Raw genomic sequence first — 21,910 nt, forward strand, 5'->3', positions numbered from 1 at the left:
ATCTGCATTCAGATAGAAAACCGGAAAAGGCCGTGTCTTAAACGGGAAGTTGTGCAAAAATTTATAATGTATAATTCGGCACTATGCTAGTACATGCATATGCAGGGTTTGGCAATGAACAGTGTTGATGCATAGTCATCAAGACCACAACCAATTGTAGCAGTTCATACATAATCTTATGATATAAAGTTAAGATGCCAAATCAGGTTCAAGTGGGAAATATAAAAGGGAGCATAAATAGGAAGCGAATAGGTTATAGAATATAGTTTCAGGCTAGTAAACCTGCACAAAAGGTTCGGAGGTCAGTTCGCAGTGGAAACAGACAGGTGACTCTGTTGTCCTCATTCCAAGGATAGAGAAGAGAACGCGATGGAGATGGGGGCCCCTTTAAGTAGGTGACTTTAGGACAGTAAGGAGACTTATGGTGCTTCTCCATTGACCGGCACGGCACGGTACAGGACGGCAAGCATTCATATCCTACCCGTGCCGTGTTGCCCGTTGCGCTTTTCCATTACACAACGGACCCGTGAAGGTAGGGGGAGTCATGGGAGGAGTAAAGCGGAGTAAAGCGTCATAAGAGCACGCCATGGTAGTGATGTACATATTCACGAGACACAACGCAACACAATGGAGGAACTTGAAGTTATGCTGTACTTTTTCATTTTTCATGGCATTTGGTTTTGGATTAACCGTAGTTATTTAAAAAAATTTTAAATGGCGGTTGCTGCCGGTGAATAAACATGAACATGACGTATTTGTGACAATTTCCATTGACCAATCAACTGTCTGCAGTATCGAATTGCAGCACGGATAGTACCTTTGGTACCTACCCCAGAGCAGTAGCTAAAATAGGCATGGGTACTTGCGGCCCGACGCGGGTCAGTTGGCAGTGAGGAAAGCAAAACAAAGCGGAAGCACGGATTCCGGCACGGCACGGCAAGGTAGTGGATACAGAAAGGAGTGGCCTGACAGGAGCGTAAGGTTTGGTAGCAGGTTGCCGGTAAGAGGGTGATGTTCCTCCTGCAGTACCACAGCCCAGGACTAGACATTCGTGTATCATTCAGACCACCACTGGAAGCTATTTGAGGGAGATGAGAAGTGTGTATTTTGGCTGACTGTAGGTCAGTCATGAGCGACAGTGTTCTGAATAAGCTGTAGAGCAGGGGTCCTCAATCTTATCCAGAAAGGGCCGGTGTGGGTGCAGGCTTTTGTTCCAACCAAGCAGTTACACACCTGACTCTGCTAGTCAAGATCCTTTGCAAAGACTCCAGTGGTTGATTAGTAGAATCAGGTGTGTAACTGCTTGGTTTGAACAAAAGCCTGCACTCACACCGGCCCTTTCTGGATAAGATTGAGGACCCCTGCTGTAGAGGCTTAATGGCACCTGCAGGGAGACAAGCCAGGAGTGAGTTGTGGTAGTTCAGTCAGGACAATTCCTGACTAATGTACACTGGCATTACAATTTCTGCCCCTTCAAAACATCAAACTCTAAATGACATTAATCATGTTTTATAATAATAAATCATTTCTTGTTAAAAATTTACTTACAAATACTAACCTAGATGCTGTAAATCGGGGGTGTCCAATCTTATCCAAAAAAAGAAAGAAAGAAAAACACTGTGCAGTATGCAGGTTATTGTTTTAGTCTGGCACCAAGACACCTCACTCTACTTATCAAGGTCTTTACTGAGGCCATGATTAGTTAATCAGTTGAGTCAGGAAGTCATAGTGACAGTGTAGCATTGCATGCTTTATGGATGCCAGCTGAGTGCATAATTATTTTTATTTGTTAATAGCATGTATTTGAGCAATTTATTATTATTATTATTAGTCGTAGTAGTACTGAATTTCATTTGTATTCTGTAGATATAAATTGACTTGAACTTGCATATAGTACTTTAATGATGTTGCTAAATACTTATGGTGGCGGCACTTATGGTCCCTTGCATTAGAGCCGTTGCTCTAGAAAAGGGTATCTGCCTCTCTTGAAAAGCTGATGCATGAAGTGAAAACACAGAGGAAAAATGAGTAAAAATCTTTGCTTTATTTTGTTAGGCTTGTCTGCAACTTTCTTCATGACATTTACAAGAGATAAAAAAGGAACCCCTTTAAAACTGTACAAAACGGTATGGTGTTGCAGTGACTTCTACTTTGCAATGCTCCCACTTCAAAACAAAAAATATTTTTGCTTAAGGAAATCACAGAGGCAACTGCACACCTGGTTAATATGGTACAGGTGGGGCAGACAAAATGTAAATAAAAAGTACAGAAATCTACCTCACACTTCTTGCAAAAATACTAATCCTCACATCAGCAACCAAGTGCTCTGACACAAACTCTACAAAACTTTTTGCAAGACAGTGCAGTCAGTTGTCTTAACATAACTGTAAACACTGTAAAACAAATTACAACATTATATTACAAAGACACTTTCTGTCACTCGCTTCTCTCCAAGGACATGGGGACACTCAATACATGTTTTCAGGCTATTTGATGCAGTCAGAATGTCCTAGGGCACACATGATGCAATCTGTATGCTGCACTACTCAATCTTAGACATACATTTGAATTCACAGTTTAAACAATGCTCACTAACTTAAATGACATCACAGTTCCCATTTGCAAAAGAAAACTTACAACCCTATTCAAAATGGTATCTCAGATATCTTTGTGGTAGATTTACAAGTGGAAATGGGAAAGAAATCAGACTAATGGAAATTAAAATTATGATGATACCAATAGACATTTTAAGTTGTACTGAAAAGTAACAAAGCTTTAATGCCCAGAGGCAGCATAAGGAATACATTTAATGACAGGGTGATTTGTAAGTACATAATCCTTACTTTAGAAAGCATACCAAGATACCTGCAGTATTTGAGATGCGTGCAATTGCCACACAGCACTTTATCCCTTCCCCCCCCAACACAAATATATTCTAAAAGGTCAGCATTGCAAGCCTTCTGTCTATACCACTGAGGTATTGTGTAATCACTCCCCCCACCTGTGAGACAACCACTAATAGAAATATCTGAATTTTTACATGTACTGAGCATCTTTAGAAAGCAAATCCTCCACTGAAAGGGGGTGAGGTTTTGTTTGTCCAAAATGAACAATGAAAATCAATCTACTTTTAGTCTTTCCAAAACATTTCTTTATTTTATCGTCCCTTACAGCTCTCCCCTGGCGTGCTGCAAGTAATGTTCATATAATTCTGGAACAAGATTAAACTGTGCCCCACACTCCACACATTCTAAACTGTCCCTACTGTCCTCTTCACTCTGGGGTTTCACAGATGTTGATGGGGTGCAAGGGGCACCCCTCTTGGACTTCTCATAGGTGCGGAGCGGCTTTTGGGTAAATACTTTTCCAAATTTTGGAGAGGTTTGGACCTGTTTATGGCTAGGGGACTGGACGGGGTTGCATGTCTGGGGATATTGTGGGAGACTGAGAGGTTGAGCTTCAGAAAAAGGCACAGCTGTACAGGGTGTCAGTGTCTGAGGTAGGTGTGTGTTGTTTTCTAGAGACTGGAACTTGCTAGACTGACTGGGCTTGTTGCTTGCAAGTTGAGAATGATCAGGAGAATAGGTATGGCTGATCCGAGAACCCTGTTGGTGGGAAGATGGATCAGTGTAAAGAGCAGAGACCTGGGGATCCGAGGATGAGGAACTAGGGTACACACTTGTGTCATCCAGGGAAGTAAAGACATGCAGACCCTTATTTTGCAAGCCAACAATCTCTCCATTACGCCACGGCTTCCTGTCCCTGGGGGGAGAGTGGCAGAGCTGATGACGGAAAAGCAAATCCAAGTTTTTGAAACTGGCTTCACATTCCCCACATTGGTATGGCAATAGATTTTGTTGTGCCGACACATCCAAGAGTGGGCCAGTTGGACTTTTATGAGTAATCATGTGATCCTGTAGACCACTGATGTTGGGGAATAACAAACTGCAGTGAGGACAACATTCTGGGTGGGTATGACGATGAACAAGGTTGTGTCGCTGCAAGTTTCCCTGAAGGTGGAAACTTTTCCCGCAAACATTACACTTATGTGGTTTGTGCTCCTCTCTCTGATGAGCCTTCAAAGTTTCTCTATGGGAAAATGTCTGTGGACATGAGGAACAAGCAAATACTCTTAGCTCTTTGTGTTCCTGCAAATGCTGTTTGTACATTCCAGCAAAGCGGAAGCCCTGACCACACTTAGGACAAAAGAAACGTCCTCGTTTCTGTCGGTGGATACGCTGGTGCAGCCAGAACTTGTTCCAGTTTTCCAGTGTTTTCCCACAGCGCCCACAGGTATAGCTGTGACCATGGACATGGGTCAGCATGTGGGCTCTAAGCCTCCCTAAGTGCCTAAATAGTCGACCACAGCGCGGGCACAAATACTTCCTTGGGTCAAATTTATGATCTAGATGAGCTGATGTTGAGAGAGTGTGCCTTGAGTGGTAACGTTTACGAGGGGATTTTATTATCATTTGCGAATAGGCAGGGCTAGCCATCTGCCTCCATTTACTTCTTGAAGAATGCTTCCTCTGCTGGGAAGCATCTCTTTGTGGTTGAGGGTTCATCAGTTCAGAAAAGGTTTTATGTTCAGGTAAATGGTAAACCTGTTGCTGAGATATACTATAGTTCGGAAAAAATGTTTGTTGTTGGCCCTGTGGTTGATACTGATGGTTGCTTTGGAGCTGTGAATGCTGTATTGGGTGTGGTTGAAATGGCAGACCTTTTTGCTTTTGAGATTTTTGCAAAGTGTCAAATACAAATGAATGATGTACGGTATCCTTTATAGTCTGCTTACCACAGGATTGGCGGTGGAAGCTGAGATCAGAAATCTGCCTAAATTGCTGACCACAGATATCACAAGCAAAAAACTGGACATCGATATGCGATTTTAGATGGAAGTTATACTGATGCCAAATACTAAAGCTCTTGTTGCAGGTTCGGCACTGGAATATCACTTTGTTGCTTACCTGCTTGCCACCTTCTTTATACAATCCTGTGTGTGAGTAAAAATGAGTTCTCAGTGTCCCGAGCTGAGAAAATCCTTTGCCACAAAGGTTGCAGATGTACGGCTTTACTGACCAGTGTATTTTTTCATGAACACGAACACTACATGCCTGGCTGAAGGACTTGCCACAAATTTTGCATGAGTAAGGCTTCTCCCCACTGTGAACACGCATGTGGATCTTTAGCATAGAGCTGTAGCGAAATCCCTTTCCACACACAGAACACACATGGGGTTTCCTGTCTTTCAAACAAGGAAAGGAACGATGTTGGTTCTTCTCCCCATCTTCTTCATTGCTCACTTGTCTGGTCAAACGTTGGCGATTTAGCTCTTCGGCATTCTTCTGGCAATGGACAAGAAGTTCCTCCTGATCAGAAAACATTCTGCGTAGATCATCGGGTAACTTGTGAGTCTTTCGATGAGTGTTAAGATTAGAGAGTTGAGCAAAGGTTTTACCACACTCCTGGCAACTGTAGGGCCTCTCTCCTGTATGGACACGGCGGTGAATGACATAGGCCGAGATGTGATGAAAAGCACGGCCACAAATTTGGCATTCTATAGGCTTCTTCTCCTTATCCTTAGGTGGGCGTCCTGGACCTCGAATCTTAGAATGGATACTTAGAGGCAATTCTTCTGCCATGCTCTCCACAGCATCTTCCTCAATGCATCCTTCTTCCTCCAATTCTTGGTCACTTTGTTCCACTCCATCCTGATAGTTTTCCCACCCTTTTTTATCTGGTGGAAGGTCCTGTATGGACACATTTTGCTGTAAAAACATTGCTTGGTTTATCTCAACATCAGGGGCATTCGGAAAGACATCAGATAAACTATATTCCTCATCAAGCGTCTTGGAGGGCCTCAGGTTTGTTGGATTTAGGGTTTTGGATTCTGAAGACACACACATTTCAACATTTGTTTCCACTTGGTCTGTCTCTTTAGGAATCAGCATGACTGACCCATCTCTCGAGATATTTTTTTCATTTGTTACGACTTGTTTCTGTTGGTCTTCATTTTTGGATCTTCCAGACCTTTGTCTAGTAATGTCTTCTTTTAGAAGTTCATCTGGTTTTGGACTGTCAGTCTCAAGCACGTTCACTTCATTTTTTAAAGCATGAGATGAGGAAGTCACTGTTTCATTGCTTACTTGTTTTTCTTGAAGCTCATCAGTCACCAAGCCGACAGTTCCTTTGCATGATTCTGCTAGTGGTCCTGAATTATTAACTGCCAAGTTTTGGTCATTTAGATTTTCTGGATTACTCACCCATCTTTGATTTTCTGAAATGCTGATATCGTGAAATAGCACCCCTTCAGTTTCATTAAGAAAAGCATTTTTCAGTGGCTCTGAATGGCCTTGGTAACCACATGACTTTTCAGTAGGCCTATTTTTTTCCTCTGTAGAGAGGTTGATTTGGTCAGAAAATTCTACTTCCCCTGAAATTCTGTCTGTCCCAGATCTCTGAGCCACTGCTCGGGTATGTGAGGGGAGTTTATTTGCGTTTTGCATCTTATGCTGATATGAATGAATCGACTCCTGATTCGTAGTCCTTTTCACATCAAAGTCTGTTTTCACAACCACCGCCACTTCTGCTTTGCCTTCAACAGACGGCAAAGACGGCTTCAGCAAACTATCCGGGTATTTCTCTGTGAGCACGTCTTTATCCTTTCCCCTATCATCCCACCAGGACCTTTTTCTTCTCCGCCTCTTCCTTGAGCCAAATGCTTTCCGTGGCCTCTTTGTGAAGGAATTTGAATCATTAAAAAGCTGATCATCTGCCTCTAGTTTTCTTTTATTGGAATGGGTTTGTGAGATGTAATGTACATTTTCCCTGTGGTCAATCTGTGAAGTAAATTTCCCAACTGGTTCTGAGGGGTTTAACAAAACCTCTGATGATGCCTTAAGTTCTAGAGCTTTCTGACGTCTAAACCTTTTCCGTCTCCTGTCCACTTTCCGTGGTCTTTTCATTTCACTCTCTCCAGAAATGTTCAGACAGGACATAACCTTGCCTGGGGGTTTCAAGGGACAACTTTGGTCCGTTAATGACTCATAATCCACCATTTCTTTTTTTACCTCTTCACTAGATTTCACAGTCGGAATCATTGCTTTAGTTTTACATGGTCTCCCTCGCCTTCGAGATCCGTTATCACCAGATAAATTGGACTCAATCAAACTCTGAGTTGTTGGTAAAGATTTGGAGTGAGATTCGTATTTATTTTTTGATGCTGAGACATTACTCAAAGCAGCATCTACTGTTGGCTCATATTTGATCTTTGCAACGACTTTTTTCTGAGACATTCTTCCTTTTCTCCTGACTTTTTTCATTGTTACAGTACGGGTATCTTTGTGGGACACCACTTTGTTCTCAGTTGCGGCTGCATTAGGTGTCTCTTCAATCTCTTCTTTCGGGATTAGTAAAGGTACAGTGTCTTTTGCTGCTGCACTGTCATTGTGTATTTGATGGCGAGACTGTGTGCTGAGCGACTGGCCACTCTCTGTACTGGACCTCAATTGATCAGTTTTTCTTGCCTTACTTCGCATTTTCCAATTTTTCAACGGTATCTTCTCAGTTGAGACAGACTCGGAAGAAGTTAAAGTCTCTTTCGAAAGCATAGGTAAACGTTCCTGGAAGGCACTGGGATTTTGTATCTTTGAAAATTCAGTGAACACGGATGGCTGAATTTCTTCAACCTTGATGTTCACTTGACTTTTCCTTTTGTTCTTTAAATGCTTAGCTTTTTTCCAAGTCACTTTAACACAATCATGTCCTTCAGATTTGGTGGTCTCTGAATCCTTCTTGGAGTGAACAGCTGAAGATCGGGAAACTGTTTTCCCTGAATCCAAATGAGCAACAGTGACACTGGAGACAGAAGACAAAAGGGGTTTATGGCTACTTGCAGGATGGTGTTCCTGCTTCTCATCTAAGTAATTCGCATTTAATTTGCAGGCCCGACTGTACCTTCTCAACGGTGATACTGGGGAATACAACTCAACCTTCTTCCTTTCCCTCTTTAGCTTGTATATTTGAGGATGATGGAGAGGAATATTTTCTGGTTGATTCCGTTCAAATATGTCTGTGGCATTTGCAGTTCTTATTTGCGCTAATGCTAACTGTTTCGCCATTTTAATTAGAGTCTTTTTCTTGAATGGCCGACCAATTTTACGTTTCAATTTTTCATCTGCCGCCCTGTTCCTGGAACCAACAGCAATGCTGCCTCCATCACCGTGTTGACTCACTACTTCAGTTTTCTCTTTTACAGTTCCCTTCCCTTTTCTGTCTGTGGTGGACATTATAGCCATTCCTTTTAACTCAGTCTTAATTTTTGATGGTGGCAACATAACCTTCTGAGAAACACTGCAATTCTGTGGCTCAAAAGAATTAGAGGTCTTTTCAGTCAAGCAAATAATTTTCTTTCGACGACCTCGCTTCTGTTGTTCATGTGGCGAACATCCAACTGGGGTTGGTGCAGTTGTGGTTTTAAGGTCCAATAGTGCCCTCGCCTTACACTCTGGACCTTTTACCTGTTTTCCTCCAATTACTTCCTGTACCGAATGTGGTTTCCTGGATGAAGAGAGAGTCTCTGCTGTGCCTTCAATTGCCATTCCCACAACTTGTTCCTGAGGTGGGATTATGCAGACAGGCTTCCGAATATATTTCCCCCTGCCTCTTTTCTTTTTCCGAACACAAACAGTTGTCTCCAATGTCTTTTTGTCACTAAAGTCTTTGGGAGACAATGCTTTTTGGGAGCATTCTTTTACAGAGGCACTGCAGTCAGCTCCCAATATCCCTATGGTTTTCTTGGTTACAATATATTCACATTTCTTTTGTGGCCGCCCCATCTTATTTTTCGGCTTTTCATTAGCAGGATTTACAGGGTCAGGTCCTGTACTAGAAAGACTTCTAGAGGGTTGCATCTGGCCCACATTAGTATCCACAAGTCTAACATCTGCCTTACTTGATGCCTTCTTTACAGTTGTGTCCATTCTAACACTCTCAAGAGATTTATCACTTTCTTTCATCTTGCATTTTCTAAGCTTCTCTTTTGACTGGTCAGAACTGCTTGAACTTCTCTTCCTGCAGGTTCTATTCTCCTCCAAGTAGTTGCCAAGCTCATGAGAACCACTGACTGTTCGCCTAACCTGTGTTTTGGAGTGCAAGTTTGTTTTTGGTGGACCATCTTTTTGCCCACGTTTGACCTTAGGTTCATGTGGCACTCCTGCATGTACCAGTTCTTTCACTGCTTTTCCTGCCGACTGGAACATTTCACTCTGAGATACACTTGGAATAACAGATGAAGACTGACAGTCTCTGAATTTATCCGTTAGTTCACCAGTCCGTGCAGGGGTCTTTGTTAGTATCACTGATTCTGCCATTTTAACTTTTTCCTGCTCCTCAATTGCTATTCCTCTGTCTTTGCCTTGCCCCTGGCAATTTTTCCAAGAGTTCTGTGACAGCCTGCCACTGGGATGGAGTCTAGCATCATTCTCACCCTTTACATCATCTTGTTCTGCGAGACTGCTAATCCAGGGCATCTGTGCAACTACAATCCTGCCCTCGCCTCCTCCCGGGTACTTATCTGGAGGCTTTCTGTGCAACCTCTCTGTAGCACCTGGGTGAGACTGAGTTTCAGTGTTTGACTTTACCTTGTTGTACCTGCTACCTGAAAAGGGAGGAAAGTCATCTTGAATCGTGGCTACTGTTCCACTACTTTCAGGAGATACCTGTTGCTCACCAGCTACGGTACAGGTAAAAATGTCCCTATGTTTTTTAGTAGATGACAAAGCAAACCCATGTTCTTGGTTACTTATCCCTTCAGGAACTTGGTCAAAGGGACTTCCATTCTCAAAGGCTCTATCTAAATCTGTACTCTGTTGCTGACAAGAAGTGGAATGAGTCTTTAAATTACCAGGTCCACCATGTAATACTGCTTCCAAATCATTTTTTTCCCTCTGGTTCCCCTCTTTCAGCTGCAAAATCTTTTTGGGTCGACCCCTTCGGTTTTTTTGAGACTGATCTTTACTGTGGGGCAGGTACTCAGAGAGAGCTGCTACAACTGCTGCTGGTGTCACATCTCCCACAGGGAGTCCTCCAATCTCTCCTTGTGTTCTTCCTCCACTGTTCATTCCATATTCCTCATTGTCATTGCCAGTTTGGTGATCCACGTCTTCCTCTTCAAACATCATAGGGAAACCTTGCCTGTGTTGTCTTCTCTCACAATGCCTTTTCAGACTTCTTTGAGGGTTGTTTCACGAGAACTGGCAGGCCACTAAAAAGAAAAGTTCATTAGATTAATTTATTATTAAATATAGCAATAAAACAATGCAAGCTAAAAATGAGAAATGAGTTGATACATATTTTGTTTTTCCACGTTCATGTATCATTTTCAAAGGTTCAAAAGATAAATGCAAATGTTTATAGGAAATAGCAAAACTGAGAGAAAAACAAACTCTTATCTGCTTAAATTAAAGGCAGTTGGACTCGACAGTGATCCTTATAACTTACCAAATAACCAGTGGTCCGTGGACATTCAACAAGAAGTCGGAGCTATCTTTTTACAGACTGCCGAAAGCTAAAGAAAAGAGAAGCAAATGCATTGCTGCTATTCGCAGAACAACTCGAATCCAGGCGCTGAAACGTGGATTTGCGGTTGTTATTTTGTGTCAGGTATGTTGGATTTTTGGGTAAAATCATACCTTAATAATTTATATGCTTGGCTAGCTAATACGATCTAACCATCCCCCTTTGTTTATAGAACACAAGGCTCATCATCATGGATGTTTTTTAATAAGTGCTGACAAAAACTTTACAGTTACACAGAATATAAATGAAAGATGCTAAATATTTCATTGATGAGTAGTCAATACAGTACATAACATAAGGCATGATTTTACCCAAAAATCCAACATAGCCTACCTGACACAAAATGACAACCGCAAATCCACATTTCAGTGCCTGGATTCCAGTTGTTTCTGCGAATTGCAGCGATCCATCTGCTTCTCTTTTCTTTAGCTTTCGGCAGTCTGTAAAAAGATAGCTCAGATTTCTTATTGAATCTATTTGTACAGTCAATCGCACAACAGCTCTTTCCCATTTTAGATGTTTTTCGTGTCTTTGCGGCATTCAAGCTGAATGCTAACGCTGTCACTCATAGTCTTTCTGCCACTCAGTGGGTGTAACCGCGGCACTTTCGCCTGCGGTGACGTCATGTGCATACCCTCTATTTATTTAAAAACTAAAATAATTTCAAAAAGAAAATATTTTGGAAATGGTGCACTGCAGATTTAATTTTTTGTTTTTCTTTTGTATTTGGTCTAAAATTAGCTATACGTAGTGCATTAAACTGCCCATTGCTATATTCAGTTTTTTGGTTACCCATACTGTAAATCTTATAATGCATTCAATTAACCAAAAATCTGCAATTTTGGTTAATTTATTGTTAACTTCTATCTGCAAATTTGAGACAGTAATGGCAGGTTTTCAGTCTGCATGTAAGCAAAAACCATGACCAATGCACATAAACATATTTTAAAGCAACTAACCAAGCAACTAACCAAGCAACTAACCAAGCAATACCCAAGCAATTTGTAATTGAGCAGTTTTAATTTTCCTTTCCCAAGTACACAGGTACAATAAGTGTCAATAATCTCACTCGGGAGGAAGACAAGAAAATTTTGTCAAAATTGAAAAAAAAAATGCACATTCATAAATCACTAAATAGTACACCTTACACTTAGATTTTGTTGCACTAACGGGGAAAGAATTATATCCCTCTGACATAAATTAATACCCCTTTCACACCGAAGCAACAGGCAGGGTAAAATGCGTGTCTGCCATCGGTGTGAATGGGACAACCTGTGTTATCTGACCCAGGATAACACAACTCAGGAATTATCTTCATTTTCACTAGCTAGATTCATAGCTTGATTCGAGCAAAATGAGGATTGCTCAGTTGTCGCAGGTAAATATATAATGGTGAATATTAAATAAATATGATTCAAAACATTTTGTGACATCGTTTTTACATAAAAGCATTTGCAAGATTTGGAGCACATCATTGGACGAACAATTCAGAAGTTAAAATACTTTGTTAAGCCAGAGTAATGGAAAGCTATATTGCATTCAGTAGTCAGCGGCCCACTAAACTAGCTGTATTAGCAGGGAAAAATGGCTGCTGAGCAGCTCATTCAGTCATGGCATTACACTGTGATGCATGAGTGACCCTCACAGCCTTAGATTGAATCCGGACTATTTGAGTGCCCACTGTGGTTGGTAGCTCCATAGGGTAACATGCACTTCCATGAGGGTTCCTATGAAATATAGTAAAATATTGCCTTATGCAAATTAGTATTTTGCAACTTTGTTTGCAATTTTGCAAAACATCAGGTGGAAAAAACTGCAGCCAAATCTGATTCCGCCTCTTTGAACGAGGCAATAGTGTGTGAATTGAAGGCCAGCCTTTCGACACTAAAGGCAGACACTGAGGAGGACCCACGGGAATGGTGAAAAGTCCATGAGTGAAACTTTCCAAGGGTTAGTAACAAGTGCTGAAAAAGTACCTGCCTGTATTCCAGCAAGAAGTGTTTAGTAGTGGTGCCAATACTGACACACGCCAAAGGGAAACTCTAAATGACGCTTCCATACTCTAGCACACTGCAATGTCTACTCTTATAAATGGCCATATTGATCTTGTGCTGGAAAGAAGTTAACACCCACTGTTTGCAGATGTTAAAAACAGATGCAATTACCTTTGCTGCAATGACCACCAGCCATGATAAATAAGCTGTAGCTGGACATATGCATACAATTCCATTCTATCCTCCCATATTTTTGGGTCTAACATCAGAACACTCTAAAATACAACATTAACCCAAACATGGAAATTTTAGGGATGCTGCATTTCTGTTGTTTTACTTGCACACAACTCCGATACAGCACCTTAGTAAATATGGGAAATATTTGTCTCCTTAGGGTCTATAAAAGCCCCACAAATCCTTAGTAAATATGGACCTATGCATCTATTTTTGCGGCTTCGTTTCAATCAGTAGCCAATTAAGGCTTTGGAAACCAAGTAGGCTACATGGACTCATTAGTTAATAAATATTACCTGAGTTCTGCAGCATGGCAAAAACAAGCAAACACCGCAGCCTTCAAGGAGCTGAGCTTGAGATCCCTGTGCCAATACATTGCTCAGACATGCTGCTTCGTCTAAAATCCCATTTTGTATTCCAGGCCATCTTCTTCTAAATAATGACTGTCAATACAGTACGAACCACACACTATGAAGTGCTTTGCCTCACTAAAACTGGCACTGAAATGCAGTCACTTGTACAAACCAGACCCTGAACAAAGCACAGGGCTTAACTTAAAGTAATCAAACAGCAAATTGTTTACAACGTGTGCATGTTTTCTGCTGTTGTTGCCAGTTATACATATAAATGTGAATGCATTCTGTCGCTTCGGATGTCAAGACATGAAAGCGAATGTTCGCATAAAAACATAATGAATGTGTTTGAGAGGATATATGAAAATCAATAAATACAAAAGTAACCATATATAGTCATTGTTGGTAACCCGTTGTATATAAGTGGAATAAACCCCTCCGGGCTGTCCCGGTTATTAGAAAATAATGTAGGCTACTTCGGTGGTAGTATGGGGTTACAGAAGAAATCATATGACAGATGGACCGACGACAACGTCGCTTTTTCATACGTCAGTGGGCTAATTTGCCTAATCTTCGCGGTACTTTAGACCCCGGTGGAAACTCAGACAACCATTGGCTGAAGGAACCTTTTAGTTCCTGGTAAAGTAGTTCCTGGGACTGAAAGTTCCGGGTAATTTTGGTGGAAACGCGGCTTTAGAGTGCAACGTCATCCAGTTCTGTCTCATCACTCATTCTGTCTCCATTTCAACGACATTTTGGTGGTGTACCCCAAATCCAAATTATATTGGTGGAACTGCATTTGAACTACTGTATTTCATTAATGCTGAGGAGACATTGTGGACATGGACGAAAAGAGGCTAAAACATGAAATAGAAGTGTCTGCTTATCTATGATGTCACAAGTACTTTACACAAGGACTTAAAAAAGAAGCTGCATGGCTGGAGATTGTTTGGTCTATGTCACCAAATAGGTAGGTACTGTTTTCAGAACTGACCAGACGATGATAATAATTTTTAATTTCATAACTTAGTCTTTTCTGTATTAAGACTGGAGGTACTACTCACTCACTTTCATCCAGAAAAAAATGTGAAAATCAGGGTAAAGAGCGCAAAATAAAGTCAATGCCCACTATGCAAGATGACTGGTTCCTATTTTGTGACTCTGCGACACTGTCGGATCCTGCCAGCATACACTCCAAAGGGATATACTTTCCTCAGACATTTGCTTGCTCACGACATGTTACGAACCGGTGTCAGCTGATCTGACTGAATACAAATTCTAGGCTACGAATATTGGACATGCATTTTTGGCATTTGTTTCCCCTTGAGGGCCTTATGAGCCAAATCGTTCTGCGACGCAATAAAAGTGTCTCAAGACACCGTTTTATTTATATCTAACTAAAACAATGGTTATCTTTTTGCAATTCCGGGGTTACAACTGTAGCTCGAATAAAAATGAGCACAAAGCCAATGGGGCTAGTATGAGAACTGCTAAAATTTGCAAGCTACCCGACATGCAAGAAAGCTAGAAAATTCAATGTATAGCTATTAATTTTCCTAGTAAAAATTGTTATTAGCAAACAATACCTAGAATCAAGCAACCTTGTTATCTAGCAGAAGATTCAGAGCTACATTTTAAACAACCTCTAATTACGATTTATGTTGACAATGAGAACAATGTTCTATATAGCTAGTTGCATATTACAACTGAAAAATAGGCCAAGCCAGGCAAATCTCCTTTCAAGCAATGTTTCCCTATTCTCATTAAAGGCAAACTATGCTGGATTTTTACCTTGAAAATATAATAAAATAACCATGGCAAGGTATATCTATGTTGCACTAACAATCTCTGCCTTCATGCATTTGAGCTGAATTTGTGCACCTTTGCCTGTTTCTTGTACTAAAATGTGTTTGGGACACATTTGGAGGAGTTGGCTTGTTTTCTACTGGACCTGTACGTAATCTTACCAGTACCTACCCAGCTCGGGTTGCCAGACATCTGGTTTTTTGACAAAATGTCTGGTTTTCAAATTATTTGTACATGTACTGTTTGTGGTCTGGTCACCGTAATTGATGGTTGAAATTTACTGGTAGTTTCTAATGAATTCCCCATCTGTGACTAGGTTGGAAACTGGGGGGTGAGTGGGCGAGGTTGAAGATGGAGGAGGAGACTTCTTTGATTGTAGAAAAGGACCAACAGCAAGGCAAAGAAATCATGCATAGTATGCCTTTAACAAAACTGTAGGCCAAAGTGAAAGCTACATATGGACATTCTTATAGAATAAATCTAACAAGAGTAACGAAGGGGGGCGTGACCCCATACCTAGAACAATTCACCACACTTCAAGAAACAATTTACGTAACGTTAGCTAAATTAAATATAGCCCACATTCATGTTTAGCTTAGCCAACTGATGCATAGAAAGAATCAGCCTAGTCTAGCTTGTTCATTTGATACAGCAGATTTGGATTAGTAAAGAACGTTGAACACTTCGTGTGTGAAAAAGATTTGCGTCAAGCATGTTTTCTTGTTAGTTTTTCCAATGAAAACCACTTAGTTCATTTAACGTGTTTTCTGGGAGACCCCTGACCACAACTATGCCCAGCACAGCATCAGCCCCCATTTTGAGAGTCAATGATTCGGATTTCGTTAACCTGCCAGATAAACAGCTAACATTAGTCTAGCTATGGACGTTCTGTGTTTTTGTACTTTTAGCTAGCTACCTACAAATCATTTGGAAAATGATGAGTATAACCGAAGGTGACAGCTAGCTAGCTTATAATTAAGACTAGGGACAAATCACAAGATAAGCAATGAAATAAGCAAGCTCAAGGAATTCAAGGACATCCTAGCTACATTTTAAAGATGGGCGGAATAGCCACTAGTGCACCTAGCGATACAGTTTTCGTCTTAAAAAACAGTATCTAGCAAGCCGGTCACTGGATACCGAAATAAGGTCAGCTTTTACAGCTAACAAATAGTGAAATACAAGTAGCTAGCTAGTTACACATAGCTGAAATAACAAGCTGGTATAGCTAGCTAATACTATGACCTCACAGATTCATGCCTTGCATTTATATTGTGCTTGCTACCTTCAAAACCTTTAGGACATTTTCCGTTTAAGGTAGCTCGCTTGTAAAAGATTGTCGTTGTAGCTAGCTAGCTTCAGTGGCAATGATATAGCCAACTAGCTACCTTGAAAATTTGTTGTATTTGCGTCTCCCGTTTTTCTGACCCACTATTTCACTAGTTCGTGAATTAAACGTCGCATGTCGGTATTAACTTCTCAGTTCGGTAGTCAGGTATTTGGCTACACTCAGAATTCCTTCCCAAATCACAGCCACTTACCAGCAGCAGCGCCAGTCCTTTTCGATTTTCAAGCCAGCTAGCTAGCTAGCTAGCTGCAGCAGTCCTAGTCTTCGGCCTCAGGCTCTGTTTTCATGGTTTGTACTTACAACCAATTGGAATCAAAAACAGATAATTTCGCCATTGACTATTTTTTCCCCAAAACATGCACGCATACTTTGACTCCGTGCACGTGCTTGTTTCGCTAGTTTTTTTTTCTTTTATATTTTGTGCGGTTTTCTATTGTTTCTCATGCAACATCCGTGGTCGACAGGAAGTCGATGCTCCGTTTTGCTTGCTACAACTAGCTGCCTATCATTTGACTTCATCGATAGTGGACAGACGGCGGAAGTTTCAGGGAGATAAACTACAAGGACAATCATGGCTGGAATGCAATTAACTACGTAAGAACGCGATTGCCTGTTTCCTCCCAACTAGGTGAATTGCGGATACTGCAGTAAAGAATGTACAATTTCTACTGGAATTGTGCGATTTATGTTAAAAGCACCACATTCCTCACACAGGGAGAGCATGTCCCAGGAAAGACTCCCCATGGCGGCCATTTTTAAAAATGTCATTGAATTTCACTGACCAAAACCTGGTCAAATGTTGGTCTGATGGACATTAAAATGTTACAGATTACAGATATTAGAAAATGTATGAAATTATTTATACTCATTATACTTTCACGTTTAGCCATGTATTTTAAAATACACTGCTGTGAAATACATTGTTACACTTTCAAAAAAGGTTAAATATTTACAGTATACTGCAGGATATTCAATTTGTGTAAGGTTGGAGTTCATATGTATAATTAGAATGATCCACATGTTTTTGTTTGGCTTGTTCAGTTAGCTTGAGTTGTCTCGAGTTGAGCTAATGGTGAATTTCTCATTTTGGGCCAACAATATTTTGCTCATTTGGTTTTGTGTTCATTTTGTCCCACCAATTCTTTTTGCACAGGGGGCTATTGGCTAGTGCTCCGCCTCATATTTCTTTTAGGGTGTCACAGTCCAGGGGTTCACTGTTGAGGCTATATGTTGGATAAGAATGTGGTATTCACTCAACTCCAGAATTATTGGCACCTGTCATGAAAATGAGCAAAAATGGCTGAAAAAAATGAACAACACACACAAGTAATATTTCAAGCTTAAACATATAGGGTAGATGCATACTTGTAACACAATAATTTTTCAAAGATATATATTTTTTATTGAGTAGTGCTTTTGTCTGCAAAACTTTGGTTTCAAAATTGTTGGCACCCGTATGAATATTATTTGCTGAAGCCTCTCCTGGAGAGGATAAGGAGTGTTCATGCAGCCATTTCTGTGTTGATCTTGATGTGTGTTGGGGTCATTGTCTTGTTGAAAGGTACACCTATACCAAGTCTCAACCTCCTGGCAGAGGCAACCTGGTTTTGGGCTATAACATCCTGGTACTTAGTGGAATTGATTATTCCATTTATCTTAACCAGAATCCCTGGACCAATAACAGAAAAACAGCTGCAAAGCATCCGCCACCATATTTTGTAGTGTGGGTATCAGGTGCTTTTCCTTGTATGCATTTATCTTTTGTCACCAAACATCCCAATGGTGTGCATTGCCAAAAAGTTCAATTGTATTCTCATCTGACCACAACACACTAAATCTTACCTTTCCATTTGGTGACAGTCATTCTCTTCAACAGAAGTCAATACATCCTAAGAATTTGCCACTTTTCACACACTTTGATTTTACATTCAGTTCATTAATGCGCAAAAACTTAACAAGGGTCACAAAAATGTTGCCAACCTTACCCAAAATACCGAAAGCCTAATTATTAGCAAAGCAATTAAAGACAAGTAGGAGGCAAAGGTTGACATAAGATTTCATTTAACATAATATTTATTACTGGTAACTTGAACATTCTGCAACACAATACCTGAGAACAGCAGGTACGTATATACAATACCAAAATGCATTTAAAAACTATTTGCGCTCACACTGTAGAGCAGGGGTTCGCAAACTGAAGTCTACAAAGAAGCCCCACGAAGTCCTCAGAGAAATAGAAATCTATTTTCTCTTCGTAGGTTATTTTAATACATAATTACGTTTTAGATTAAAATAAACTTTGCTTGGTTCACACATCCATGCTCAGAGTGCACTGAGTTCAATTATTAATGTTAATAATGCATTAAATAGCTGTCTCAGAAGGACCCATTATACAGTATGATCATGACTCACATATGCGTCCATGTATTCGTGTGTTAATGAGCCCTTGAACTGCAGCCTGCAGTGGGAGTTGGACAAAGCGGTCAAAAACCATTTCATGGAAGTGAGGGGGTCCTCAGCCACATGGTGGTCATTCGAGGAGGCCTTGGGATTAAAAGGTATAGGAACCCCAGTGGTGGAGCGTTACAGCATAGAAAGTGGGAAAAGACATAACAGGACATATTTTTAAGGTTTTTCAGTGCGCAAGGTCCTATATAGTTCATTAGGGGGTACATCTATAGAAGTACATACTACGTACATTTGAATAATGTAGCACAGGTCTTATTAGATGTTAACACGTTGCATGGCCCAAGGACATATAAACCATATCTCAGTTCTTGAATGCTGCTGGGGCCCTAACCCATGGCTGGGCAGATCTATCATTCCAGTATTCAGAAGCTAGTCTGCCTCTGTATTAGTTGGCAAATGATGACCACCAATGAGACATGCTCATGTGCCCGTCTGTGTGCTTAGTTTCAATACTCTGGCAGTAGCAAAACAGGGGGTGGGTCATGGTCGAGGGTGACTGGCTTTTGTAGAAGCACTTTCAACCACATAACAGTCCTCATCTATATCCACGTCACCTTTTTCTACAATAATTGGCTTGGATATGGGTGCCATTTCCAAACCTTTTAGTTTCAGTGATTCCCCAATGATCCTATGGCTGCCAGCATTGTCCGGAGGCTGGTGTGTGTACGTTTTCAGATTACGAGAGGAGAGGAACCTAACAGTTACTTCTTCCTCTTGATGCCTCTGGGGCACTGAATACTGATTTGCCTGCACCCTTGTTGCTTTAGGCACCCCTGTGTGGTTGTGAACCTTGTTTCCAATTACCTGCCCGGGGACCCAACCAGGCCGGTTTGAGCAACGGTGCTCCTGCATTCTCTTAGCCGAGCTAAAGTGGCCTTGACACACGCTGCAGCGAAGCATGTTCTTTTCCCGTAGCCCATTCACCATCCCATATTTCCCAAACCTGCATAACATCTCGTGCTTTCGCAGCTGTATTTCCAGCTGGTAGGCAACAGGACACCACGGGCAGCGGAAAAACGTCTTCCCCTCTTGCTCTGCCAGCTTCCTTGGCAGAACTTTCCCGACAGTGTACCTTGTTTTGGGATTTGCGAAGTAAGTGCCACACTGATGGTGCGTGGGATGGGACACCTGGCTGACCAGGAGCAGTCCACAGCGGAGGCACCCGTACACCCCCTCCTTTGTGTGAAATCGGTGGTGCTCTATCAGCTGATCCATTCTGTGGAAGGACAGACGGCACGCTCCGCACCTGAACTTCTTTCCTGTCTCAAATGTCTGACGAGACCACAGGCGCACCACGGGCAGAAAGCGTCGGCGAAGATCCACAGTGGCTCCACGGGGACAACTGGGCTCCAGGGAAGCCACATTACGGGTGGGACTCGCTGTGATCGTTTTCACTTGTTCTGTCATTGGATTGACATGCCTGGGCAGATCAGCTACCTTGGTTGGGAAAAATGAATCAAACGTCAGTACTTTTTCAGGCTCCTGCGGTCTCGTCGGTTTCCAGTTCTGCAGGAAGCGGCTTAGATCTCCATCTCCATGCTCCAGCTGGTGACCTTTCATCTCAAAGTACTGCTGAAATACCATTCCACAGGTACAGATGTAACTGACATTTGTGCATGCATGTTCCTCCAATGAAAATCTGTCAGAAAATGTCCCTTTACAGCCAAAACAGAACAAAGGCTTCAAAGTTACAGGAGAAGTGCTAGCAGAATTGTGGTGAATTTTCATTAGCTCATAAAAGCTGTTCTGTTTTGAATGACACGATGGCAAGTTTACAAGTCCTTGATATTTCTGAATATCCATACTGTTCTCTGCAAGTCGTTTTCTCTTGAACTTGAGTGTCCTTTTTTTGCAAACTGCCTGTCCTCTCAAAGAATAGTATGCTCCAACTGCTCCAGCGTTCTTGTATCTTCATCCACACGGTATCACTGGGGCACAGAACAAAGCACAGAAAGGAATTATCACAGGTCACCATCCTGAGCCATCCAGCAAACGTCTTTGGGGTACAGGTGCAGAGATAAAGAAAGCTTTTTTTGTCTTAAAAATTGTTCAAAATCAAAATTGTTGTCATACAATTATAAATAGGTCTTTGAATAGTCATTTATACAGCTGAATATGTAATAAAGGAATTCCACTGCGGGGCTCCAACTGGCAACATACACGTTACAAGACGCGTTCCTTCGCCATTAAGCCATAAAGATGCCCAAACTGTTATATTATCTTTCTAAATGTAAATAATAATCCAGTGGCAGAAACACTGGAAATTTGCAACACATAAAAAAAATCTGTGTTTTGTCTGGCTAGCTGCAATAACAGATCTGGTACACGTTTTGTTTTGTTTAGAAAAATGGGTTTTTAAACAATAAAAACAGAATTAGAAGCCCTACAAATCTGGCACAGTATTTCATAAATTCAAGATCAAGCTACAAATGTCAATGTTAAGCTACAAATCAAGCCATGTCTTCATTTTAAAAAATGTGGCAGGGACAGCAAGTTTTTTTTCTATTGAGGATATAAGGGAATGTGGTAGGCTGTATTCTTTTAAAAGACTGGCAATGTATTCTCGGCCTAGACTTGCATTAAAAAAGACAAGTAAAAATTAAAAAATCAATTCAAAAAGAAACTGGAAGCCAGTGTACCTATAAGCCCAATCACGCTTAGCCACAATTAACCTTGCGAAACTGCATTATTTTCACGTTACTTCAAGTGAACCAGCATGCATTATGTAATATCTAGGGCTTGGATTGGTTTTGACCCGTAACACTTGTGCTATTGTCCCTCCCATTTGCCTGACTATATAGCTAGCTCGCCATTGATGAACTATTATCGACGATATACCCTTATTTCTGGCGCTAAAAAGATCCCACCGGATATAGCTTCTGGGCTACCTAATGTTTGGTAGTCATTCGATTTTGTGGCTAATTTATCCGCAAAAGAATGCATATAGACAGAAGTTTATTTACCTTTGATGACAAATCCCATACACCTTCCGAAGAAAACAAGGTTTTTTACCTTTCGACGTACAATCATATAACTAACTTAGCTAAACAACACTACTCTTTCTATATCTACATCCCTGGTCGTTCCCTGTGGTGTGGTTTCCACTCAAAAAACCTTTTATTCTATGG

General features: G+C 41.2%; 2 protein-coding genes across 2 annotated transcripts; both read right to left on the minus strand.

The window, feature by feature from the left end:
* Window positions 1–2,025: 2,025 nt before the first annotated feature.
* Window positions 2,026–16,837, minus strand: si:dkeyp-84f3.9. Its single transcript, XM_035383359.1, has 2 exons — window positions 16,507–16,837; window positions 2,026–10,264 (listed from the first exon to the last, which is right to left on the minus strand). The coding sequence occupies exon 2, from the start codon at window positions 10,179–10,181 to the stop codon at window positions 3,168–3,170; it is 7,014 nt and encodes a 2,337-aa protein (XP_035239250.1). The 5' UTR covers window positions 10,182–10,264; window positions 16,507–16,837; the 3' UTR covers window positions 2,026–3,167.
* Window positions 16,838–18,357: 1,520 nt separating this feature from the next.
* Window positions 18,358–21,910, minus strand: LOC118209090 (zinc finger protein 319-like). The gene is made up of 2 exons (XM_035384269.1): window positions 21,746–21,910; window positions 18,358–20,710 (listed from the first exon to the last, which is right to left on the minus strand). Exon 2 carries the CDS (start codon window positions 20,583–20,585, stop codon window positions 19,263–19,265), a length of 1,323 nt encoding a protein of 440 aa, XP_035240160.1. The 5' UTR covers window positions 20,586–20,710; window positions 21,746–21,910; the 3' UTR covers window positions 18,358–19,262.

Source organism: Anguilla anguilla, chromosome 1, assembly GCF_013347855.1.
Source record: "Anguilla anguilla isolate fAngAng1 chromosome 1, fAngAng1.pri, whole genome shotgun sequence".
NCBI classification, from domain to species: Eukaryota; Metazoa; Chordata; class Actinopteri; order Anguilliformes; family Anguillidae; genus Anguilla; species Anguilla anguilla.

Bases quoted from the DNA above. Each gene is read 5' to 3' on its own strand.
- si:dkeyp-84f3.9 (XM_035383359.1), bottom strand. From the start codon at position 10,181: ATGATGTTTGAAGAGGAAGACGTGGATCACCAAACTGGCAATGACAAT.
- LOC118209090 (XM_035384269.1), bottom strand. From the start codon at position 20,585: ATGGATATTCAGAAATATCAAGGACTTGTAAACTTGCCATCGTGTCAT.